The sequence below is a fragment of the Arvicola amphibius genome, chromosome 12, assembly GCF_903992535.2.
Source record: "Arvicola amphibius chromosome 12, mArvAmp1.2, whole genome shotgun sequence".
Lineage (NCBI taxonomy): Eukaryota > Metazoa > Chordata > Mammalia > Rodentia > Cricetidae > Arvicola > Arvicola amphibius.
The window spans coordinates 13,385,132-13,396,033 of NC_052058.2; the positions used below are offsets into that span (position 1 = coordinate 13,385,132).

At 45.7% G+C, this 10,902-nt stretch overlaps 1 protein-coding gene across 1 annotated transcript; it reads left to right on the top strand.

Annotated features, from left to right (window-relative positions):
* The first annotated feature begins 9,914 nt into the window (after window positions 1-9,914).
* Window positions 9,915-10,385, top strand: LOC119828130 (60S ribosomal protein L23a-like). Its single transcript, XM_038350203.1, has one exon. The coding sequence runs from the start codon at window positions 9,915-9,917 to the stop codon at window positions 10,383-10,385; it is 471 nt and encodes a 156-aa protein (XP_038206131.1).
* The last annotated feature ends 517 nt before the right edge of the window (window positions 10,386-10,902 follow it).

The following is a 10,902-nucleotide window of genomic DNA, read 5'->3' on the forward strand; positions in this document are numbered from 1 at the left end:
GAGACAGCTGGAAATTTCATCTCCATGGATTTTGAAAACTGCACAGCACTTGCAAAATCTGAAATGAATCCCAAGAAGCACATACATTTAATTACTTGAATTAAATCTAGCTGCTCATACCAATTAATTTAAAGAGGGAAAGCAAAACAGAAAGCATGCATTGTCACCAAAGCCCAGGCCATAAAGCCTAGCTCTGGGTCCAAATGCTTGCCTACATTAAGCAAAAGTGACATACTGTATAAATTAAAAATAAATTTATTTATAGATTTGATCAAAACTAGGTGAAGAGACATTGCCAGCCTGTCTCAGCCCTTGCCAGTGCTAACAACATACAGTAAAGAAGAAGAAAGGCAGGAAGCACACATACTTGAGATTACTTGTGTCCCTGTTCTGCTAACTGGGACATTGTCCTTCTCCTTGATTGTGCCATTTCCATTTCTAGCACGGTATTTCTGGCAAAGACCCCAGTTCTCAGGGCTCTCTCTATAGTAGGAAGAAATACTGAGCCAGCCAGACAGTGATCCACACCATTGATCCCAGTTCTTTAGAGAGAGAAAGATCAAGGCCAGCCTGGGCTACATTGCAAGTACTTCTTTCAAAAAATGAAAGCAAAATAATATCCCCAAATTTCCCTTGCAGAACTGAAGGTAGGCTATGTAAGGTTTTCATAACCGTTTAAGGGACTTTCTTAGAGACAGAGAAAAAGGAAAAAGAAAATAATGAAAAGGCATTTTATTTTGATTCTGTGTTTTAGTAAGAGAATTTTCTGTGCTTTATAATGTCTTTTATAGGTCATTTGATTACTTCAGAAAACTAAGCCTTATTGTTAAAGGGTTTTTTTGTTGCTTTGTTTTGTTTTCTGTTTTTGGTTTTTCGAGACAGGGTTTCTCTGTAGCTTTGGAGCCTGTCCTGGAACTCACTCTGTAGACCAGGCTGGCCTCGAACTCAGAGAGATCTGCCTGCCTCTGCCTCCTGAGTGCTGGGATTAAAAACGTGTGCCACCACCAACCACCCAGTTGGTCTTGTTTTACAGTGGCAAATGCTTTCCCCTGAGTGTCATGCCTTTTGATGTTTTTAAATAAACTTTCCCAAATCAAAGTCTGAATTATGTTTTTTGGACTTAAAATTAACTTTAGGATATTCCAGAAGGTCCCTAAAACATCCAAACAGACCTGCAAAAGAGAGACATTAAACAAATTGGTCTCAGCATGCTTCAATTATATGTGGGAAACGTGTTGTCAAGCAGGGAATGCATTTATTTATCCACTGCAACACATTTGTATGTATATGTTACCCAGCTGTGTCCTGAAAATCATAGACGCTCCTAGACATCTGATGTCGCCTTCGAATCACTTTCTGCAACTGTGTTAGCATTCCGTATGACATAGAAATGGCCAACTTTTCTATGAACTGTCATCAGATGTTTAATGTGATCACTGAAAATCTTCGCCTGCAACGACAGCTACTGCTTTACTCTGATGTTTTCACAGGAGCGTTTTTAGTTCACTAATCACCCGGTGTTCTCAGAACCAAAGCCATTCACGAGGAGGACTCCAACACGACAGGGCGGGGACAAACAAAGATGACGCCGCAGGACCGTGTGAGAAATTAGGAAAGCCCAATGAAGACATTGGATAGGTTCATAAGCCGCTGACTGACAAGTCTCAGATGAGGGGTACAAGAAAGACAGGTTGTTACAAGGTAAGAAACTTGCTAGAAGAGTTACTAGTGCCATGAATAAACAGACAGGCAGATGGACAGACAATATCAAGGCAGGGCCTCTGAGAATTCAGACCTCAGTACCGGGGTAGCAGGGTGGGGCCTCTGAAGAGGCCTCAAGCCAATGTGGCAGAGACAAGATCCCTTTGAGGAAGGGGAACGTTTCACTGCTAGAGCTAGGCTCTCTGGTTCCTCAGTAGGTGGCTGAGAAGGGCTGTGTGTTTTACCACCAGTAGCCCATTGATATGTCTGTGTTAGTCAGGGTCTAAAAGGAACAACACACACACAAACACACACACGAAAAGAAAAAACTATACTTTTCTGAGTAATTCAGAAAAACAGACTTAGGAAACTGCATGGTTGCAATTTATAGATGTGTGTGCGCGCACGCATGTGTGTATGGGATTTATTAGCGTGGTTCCCAGCTGTAGTCCAAATAGTTCAACAATTGCTGTATTCAGTTCATGACACTGGACACCAACCCAACTAGCACAGAGGTCCTTGCTCCCACAGATAAGCACTAGAGAAAGCAGGAATGCCAAGCAAGTATGGTTGCCTCTTCTCTAGAACCCATCTTCACGGAAGAAGTGACACGTACTTTCACAAGAGTTTCCATGTAATTGTGCTGTATCGTGCACACGGGATTATGTTACACTAGAAAACGTTTTCCCAATTGTATTTCATTTAAATGAGCCTAAAAGTAAACTGCCCAGTGTCAGATTCTAGAAGTTTGAACCAACACGGGCTACTGAGGCATGTTGAACTGGACTTCCTTCTTACCTCAACGTGCACTGTTACCCTGGTCGCCTTGGCATTTGCAGAGATCCCACACAGAGACTAGATTGACTCATGTTTTGGATAGTTTAGAATGCTAGGTCTCTACCCTGGCCAGAGAAATAACATTCTTTAGTGGGCCTCCACAGAGCTTGCATTGAGGCTACTGTAACACCGTGTGACTGATTCCTTACTGCTTGGTCCTGGTGAATATTAGAACCCACCCCAGACTGCAGCTCACAATGCCTGCAGCAGCCCCTCCCCTTTCACGGATGCTGACCCACTGAACACTGTGAATCTTTAGGTAACAGACGTCCAGGTGTAGCTACAGTGTTCGTGGTGCCCAGAGCTGCAGTCGTGCAGTTCCCTAGGCTGCTTTTCTGAATTACTCAGAAATGCCTAGTTTTTTTCCTTTACTTCTTTGTACCTCTGTTCTAAGCATGCTCTCCCTAACGCTTAGAGTTTTCCTCTTTCTCCAAACCATGTGGATGCTTTTCCACTGTGAGTCCAACCTTCACGGCATGACTTTCTCTCTCCTCTGTCTCTCTTCTCCAGGCAGCTGCTAAGATTTCAAGAGGTTCTTATATTATGGCAGTATAATTCTTTGCATATCATCAATAAAGAGTCATTCTCTATAAAAGGGTACAGCTAGAAATGCTGGATATATAACCAAGGCTTTTAAATGAAATTCGTTTATTTACTCTTTTTGTTGTTGTTGAGGCAGGTTCTCCTCACATAGCGTGGGGGCAGGCCTTGCACCTGCCATTCTGACTGCTTCCAAAGTGCCAGATGGACTATTTTAGTAGATAGTTTTAAAGAATTACTAAAACATAAAATCTCCTTAGGAAAGCTGGCCTGGAACCTTGAGTGCATGGCTTCATTATACTCTTCCCAGGCTTGCAATAGTTTTTTTTTTTCTTTAAGTCAATTCCTGCAAGGTCCAGCCAGGAACTTAAGACATTTGGTCTTCTGTGACACACCTGGAATTGTGAAGGATTTCCTTAAAACTTAAGCTTCCTTAAAAATGTTCATATCCACTTGCTTTTCACGAATTATGAACCATTACTTATTCATAATCCATTTACAGCAGCTGCCTTTATGGGGCATAAAATGAACCACTTGCCAAAGTAATTAACATTTTCATAGACTTAGAATAAATACTCCCAGCTTGTTCCCCTGTGAACGGCCAGTGGACGGGGTCCCATCGTCTTGTTCTATCTGCCCAAGTCTCTGTACTTATCGTGGACCCTGTTTAGGTCTAGTTTTCTAGCCCACACTACAAACTAGACTGAGCCACCCAGAGAGTTGATCATCCCTGTAACAGGTAGGGAATCTTAGACCCTAAACTGTCTCTGCAATGAACAGGCATCTTCAGATGAGCACAGCCTGGACCACAGTCATTTTCTGCCCTCCCCCCCCCCCCCCTTACAGCTAGTCCTGTCATCCAGGAGCCCAGGCAAGGGAGAAGGAGGGCAACCATCCGTTTACCCAGCTTACTCCCAGTTATCCAGCCTGGGGAAGGGGGCACTTGCTACTCACTGTGAGAGAAAAAAAAAACTACAAAAGGAAAATAGTAACCACTATGATTTGATTCACTATTTATATTCGGTATTTGTAAATATATTGCCACATACATACGGCAACACACAGATCACTACCTGGTCTTTAGATCATTCTGTTTGTTGTTGTGTTCAGAGGAGGGTCCTGTTCAGATGTCTTGCTGGTCTTGAACAAGTGGACTCAAGCCATTCTCCTGACTGTCTCCCAAGCAGCTGGGACAATAGGTATAGTAACCACCTTACTCGACTGTGTCATTTCTAATACGAGCTAAACAGTGTGGAAGTTGCCCCCAGTTCCTCAATTTGTACTTTAAATTTTGTTGAATATTTTTATGTTCAAAACCTCAAACCCTCCAAAAGACAGTCATCATGCGGTTTTAAGGCAATACTTTTAATTTCCTTGTTGAAACTTTTATACATGTATACAATGTATTCAGCACTGGGAATGGAACCCAAGCCCCACACGTCCCCACTATGGAAATCAGTGTGGAAGTTGTGCAAAAAGCTAGCAATAGGTCTACCCTATGACCCAGGTATAGGACTCTGGGCATATACCCAAAAGACTACTTCTGGCTATAGAGACAACTGCTCATCTATGTTCATGGCTGTTCTGTTCACAATGGAAAGGACATGGAAGCAGCCTAGACGCTCATCAACTGGCGATAAACGGATGACGAAAATGTGATATATTTACACGGTGGGATATTATTCAGCCATTAAGAAATTTGGAACGCCTGATCCTAAATGGGTTGTCTCCATCAAACCTTTCCCTTCGGGGCTCAGGGAACACTTCAGAAGAGGAAGCGAAAAGATTCTAAGAGCCAGTGGGGATGGAAAACGTCAAGGGAACAAGGCCTTCTCGATATAACAGATTGATGGACATATGAACTCACAGGGCTGTGCAGCATGGACAGAGCCTGCACAGGTCTAAGCCAGGTGAGAAGGAAAGTAGACACGAGACCCCATCCTAAACCCAGAAGCTATGTACAATTGACAAGTCTTTGAAAAGGAGAAGTTAGTTTTCTCCAGCAGAGTCTCACTGGGTACACAAACCACTCTTAAGGGCAGGCCCCATGTAGTAACAGTAGACAGCCAATGCAAAATGAACTCAATGGTATTTTTGAAGGGCTTTGTGTGTGTGTGTGGGGGGGGTTGTTTTGTTTTGTTGCATTTTTGTCTCATAATTTTGTCTGGGCATTTAAAAAATACTTTACAGATCTTTTACTCACAGATTATGGTTTCCTATTTTGTATTTTTATGGGATTTCTGTGTGTGCAAATGTGCATGTCTCTGCATCTGTACATGTTTCTTGTGCTTTTTTAATGTTTTGTTCTGGTTTTGTTTTAAATCTTATATTATTATTTTTAGATGTTTATTTTCAAATGAGGAAGAGAAAGGGTGTGGATTTTGTGAATGAGGAAGATCTGGAAGAAATTGGAGGAGGGAAATCATGATCAGAATATATTGTTTGAAAAAAATCTATTTTCAATATAAAAAAGGAGGCAAATAGCCCTGGAAGTGAGTCTTCTGAGGCCTGCAACAGCCACACTTCAAGCTTGGAGTGGCTCTTGGGTCCCACTGAACAGCCCATTGACTGCAGCCTGGCTGCCAGTTTGATGAGCTGCAGAAGCTCGGAATGCTGGGCGATGTGCTGCAGAAGCTAGGATTGCTGGGTGATGAGCAGCAGAAGCTAGGGATGCTGGGTGATGAGCTGCAGAAGCTAGGATTGCTGGGTGATGAGCTGCAGAAGCTAGGATTGCTGGGTAATGAGCTGCAGAAGCTAGGCAAGCTGGGTGTTTCAAACTGCTCAGTTTCAGGACAATTTACTTGATGGAAACCAAATGTTTTTCTCCTTCCTTCTACCGTCTCAGCTCACCCAAATGCCTTCTTTCCTTCTCTCTCTAGGGGTGTGGCCGCCTAAGTATGTTGTCAGATGAATTTACACACCCCACCCTTTGTTATCGGCAGTCTCACGTGAGCATCATCCCCACTGGAGAGCAAAGAGGCTGAAGCTACAGCGCATGCTCAGAGGACATCAGTCACCCTGGAACTCCCCTGGTGCCTGTCTGATCTCAGAGCAGGCGTTCCATTCCGATGCGGCTCAGTGAAAAGGTGCTTACCTAGCATGTCGGGTTCTAGAGGCCATCCTCCTACACAAAACCAAAACCCAAACCAAACAAACGAACCAAAAGCCGTGGCTGGTGAGATGGCTCAGCAGTGGAGCCTCTGCCCTTAGCAGGGAGCTATTGGTAGTTGCTGGCTGCGGGGGGAGGCAGAGTCAGTTTTCTTTAAGGGAGTCCTCCCCCCCAATAAGTCAAGCCACAGCCCAATGGATAGCCTCACACCCAACTTAGATTGCATGTTGGCAGTCTCCCAGGGCCAAGGCCACATAGTTTAGATTTAATTATGACAGCATTTTACTCTTTGAGACTTACTAATCAGCTTTAGCTATGGTGACTGACCATCCTCAAATTCCAATGGATTTCAACCACAGACATTTCTCTTTTCCATATAACCCAGGGTCAGTAGTTTGACTGTAGGTGCCCTTTGCTGGCCTCTGCTGACCTCGGCTATCAGCTGATTGGTTGGGCTAACCTGGACTTGGTTTGGCTCTGTGTATCTTCTCATTCATCACTGAGGGCAAAGTAGCCATCACTGTCTGAGACATGGTATTGCCCTAATGGTGGATAACGTCTCAACAGAAGAAACATTAAAATACATGGAAATCTATTGCTCAAGGGCAGTGGGCAGTCTGCTGGCTACAGGGGTCACAGGGCCATGCACACTGTCATTCGGCGTGTAGTTCAGCAGGAAATCAGGAAGTAACTGCCAACCAATAATGCAAACATCCTCAAGAATTCATGCAGGGATATGGAACTAGCAGAAAAATCTAGAAACAAATCTAAATGTTCAGCAGGTGAAGTGGGTAAATCAAACCTGGTGGAGCCAGACAATGAATTATGATCAGCAGTTATAAAGGGCATGGGCTTCCTTCACATTCGTCTAACTGGGCCATCACAAGTCTCAACTCAAAACTCTACTGTTGAGAGAAGAAATCAAGTTGCTTATTTTATTGGTCACTGTAACATTTCAGGAATCTATAATTGGGGAGAAGGAATGGGAGGGGGAAGGAAGGAGGGAAGAAAACAGACAGGGAAGGAGGGAGGAACACAAAGAGGGGGGATTGAATCAACTTCTCAAGGCATTTTGTTTCGTTTTGTTCTAAGATAGTCTCACCATGTAGCCCACCCTGGCCCTGAATTGTCTATCTTCCTGCCTCAGCTTTCTGAGTGCTAGGATTCCAGGCACACACTACCATGCCTGGCTTACAGTGTCATTTTTAAAAGACAATTCAGCCAACATGCAAAGTCCCCTGTGGCAGAAAGAAATGAACCCCTCTTGATGCTACCTTTTGGGACCCCAAAGTCCCTCACAGGTGAGTAGATATTAGAGATTTAGTACAAGAAAGACGGCCTTCCTGGGCCACCGAGACCCCGTCTCTAATTGCAATCTCCTTTGTATACTTGGCTTTCACCGCAGCAGTTAGTGGATAGCATCCTCCTGAAGGGAGTGCTGGGCTTTCACAGTTCTCAAAGCTACTGCAGTTTCAGCTGGGCAGTGTCTCCATTCGGGGATGCAGGAGCCCAAGAGCCATGCATCCTTAAACCACGCACCTCTTTGTTTCTTCCCAGGAGGGTCTGAAAGCCGACTTCTTATACAGGCTCTGACAGCTGGGGTTCCCCGCAGCACATAAACAAGTGCTCACAGAGAACAAGGAATGACAGACTCAGGATCCATCAGCAGGATCCTCCCAGATGACTAAGGGCTTTAAAGGGGTAAATGGTTAAGGAATCCCTGAGCTGTCTGAGGACCAGTATCAAGGAGTCCCTTGACCCGAAGTCACAGCACATGAGAAGTTATAGCAAAGCCAGCGTTGATCTGCTTGTGTGGGGATGATGGCATCTGTTCAGGGGACTGCTTTGTCAGGGGCAACACTGTGGCAGCAAATGCTCCAGGGTCCCTCAACTGGAGGGAGTTCTCAAAGACAAAAGAAGTACAAATGAGAAACCTTGAAGTCACTCTGGAAATGAGACTTGTGCCATGACCTAAGGGTAAACATGACATGGCTGGCAAATGGACCAGGAACCCCTGAGAAAAAGCAGCCGGCGTGGCTGTTCTGCCATCTGCCAAAGTCTGGAGTCCCCTCGTTGGTCAGTCCGGTTCTCTGGCTGTCCCCTCTTGGCTGCTCTGGCAGCTAACTAGGCTGTCCCTCCTTACACAGTCCCTCAGATGCAACTGTCCTGTCCGTTAGTTTTACTGGAAGAGAAGTGCCCTTCTGGGAACTGAATTCCCACCTCCTTCCTCAGCGCTGCTGCAGAGCTGGAATGGAAAGGGGGTTTCTGATGGCCTTGAATGTCTCCTGGAAGGCCTTCCCCATGATTTAACCCAGTTCTCCTATGATAGTACCGTGGTCCAGCAAAAGAACGTGCCAGGAGGAAAAGCCAGCCAGGCTTAACCGTCCGACTCACCTCCAACAACAGTGAGTATGAGGACGTCCTGAGCCTGACAGCCGAGGCCACTGTCCTAAGGGAGGAGAGGGTGAATGTCAACTTTCGAGAGGAAGCAGTGTGTCAGGTGTGGAGAGCCTTCATCCCCACTGGGTTCATCCTTCGCCATGGATAGACCCGGCTCTTTCGCAAGCCCCCGGGAGAAAACAAGTGGCTTCTGCTGCTACCTAGGTGTGATCTCCCCGTGTTGATCCTCCCGTGCTCCTCAGACATCAAACCCATGGCGACTTTGGCTTTTGTCTTCCATGCATTTACTTCTGCTGTAATAAGAACTCCCCTTCCCAAAGGCACAAGCGAAGTTGCTGGACAGGGTGGCCATGCAGAGGTGGGGCACAGAGGGGAGATGGTAGGAGCCAAGGGTTGAGTGTGGTTTGTTCTCTCCAAATCCCCTGCTGAGATAAGCTAGCCACCAGGACAGCACTGGGAGGTAAAGCTGCAGCCCTGGGAGTGTTAAGAGGGCTTAATGCCTGTGGGGGTCAGCTTCCTGTTACTGCAACAGGTGCCGGACAGGAACAACTTATGCTAAAGCCGCCAAGGTCTGTTTGGCCTCTTACTCCATGATCCTTTGATTCCATTATTTGGGGGCCTGGGGTAGGATAACACACCATACTAGGAACATGTAGTATATTAAGCTGTTCACCCCAGGATAGCCAGGGAGTAAAAACAGAAGAGGCAAGACTGTGGTCTCAAAGTCCCGGTCAGGAACATGGCCCAGGAGAACTAACTTCCTCCCATCAGGCTCCCCCTCCCAAAGCACCTCTGCCTTCAACAGCATCACAGCTGCCAATCAAGGTTTAACACATGAGTCACAGGGACTTAAGATGTAAACAGTAGGAATGCTTTCCTCCTCTTGGGAACATTAAGTGAGATCGTGCTTCATGTCTGACTTGCCTCACGTGTGTTGACTGGCCTTTCTGCTGTCTGCCACGTTGGAAGGGCTCGAGGCCCTGGTCGGTGCTGTGCTCTTAGGCATTCTGACTTTCAGAACCATGAATTCACACAAACCCCTGCTCTTTATGAATACCCCAGTCTCAGGTCATCCCTTCCGGTCCTGGAAAATGGACTGAGACGACAGGTGAAGAGGAAGGTCACAGAGAATTCTCTGATAGGCCTCGTGTACCCTTCCACCTCAGCTTCCAAACTTCAGCCATTTTCAAAATTAACTTTCAAAACTTTGGTTTCTGGGGTTGTTGATCAGCTGCCACAGATCCCCTACAATCAGAAGAGCAGCTTCCCCTTGAGTTATGATAACAAATTTTGGAGAGTAAAAACATTTTGGGGGCTTTTCGTCGAGATGGCGCCGAAAGCAAAGAAGGAAGCTCCTGCCCCTCCCAAAGCGGAAGCTAAAGCGAAGGCCTTGAAAGCCAAGAAGGCAGTGCTGAAAGGCGTCCACAGCCACAAAAAGAAGAAGATTCGCACATCGCCCACTTTTCGGCGGCCCAAGATCCTGCGGCTACGAAGGCAGCCTAAATACCCCCGGAAGAGCGCGCCCAGGAGGAACAAGCTTGACCACTATGCCATCATCAAATTCCCCCTGACCACCGAGTCAGCCATGAAGAAGATAGAAGACAACAACACACTTGTGTTCATTGTGGACGTCAAGGCCAACAAGCACCAGATCAAACAGGCTGTGAAGAAACTCTACGACATCGATGTGGCCAAAGTCAACACCCTCATAAGGCCCGACGGAGAGAAGAAGGCGTATGTCCGGTTGGCTCCTGATTATGACGCTCTGGATGTTGCCAACAAAATTGGAATCATCTAAACTGAGTCCTGCCGGCTAATTCTAAATATATACTTTTTCAACATAAAAACAAAACAAAACAAAACAAAAAAACAAAAAAAAAAACAAAAACATTTTGGGGGGGGGACATAAAATCCGTCCCACCCTGTATAAAATAGGGCATGACTGCACCTCTCTGGGCGACTCCGATAATGCTACTGGCTACCTGTCAGCTGTGTACACTGCACAGACAATGCTCAGGCCGTGGATGTGGACTGAAGAAGCCGTTTGTGGAGACCACAGTTCTATACTTAAATGCCCACAAAGCAGCTGTCATCACGGAACAGTGTGCGATTCTTGGTGGCATTTGGTGAGTGACAACAGAAGAAGTTGGGACTGGATGTACCACTGATGTCATGGGGATAATTATATCACCAAACAGCTGCCGAGATTTATTTTTAACATACATCTCAATGATATACATATGAAAATGAAGGGTTTTGTAAACCTTCAAGAAAGAGAAGGAAAAGACGCATGGTTAAGTGACGCGTGTAAGCTG

Bases quoted from the DNA above. Each gene is read 5' to 3' on its own strand.
- LOC119828130 (XM_038350203.1), top strand. From the start codon at position 9,915: ATGGCGCCGAAAGCAAAGAAGGAAGCTCCTGCCCCTCCCAAAGCGGAA.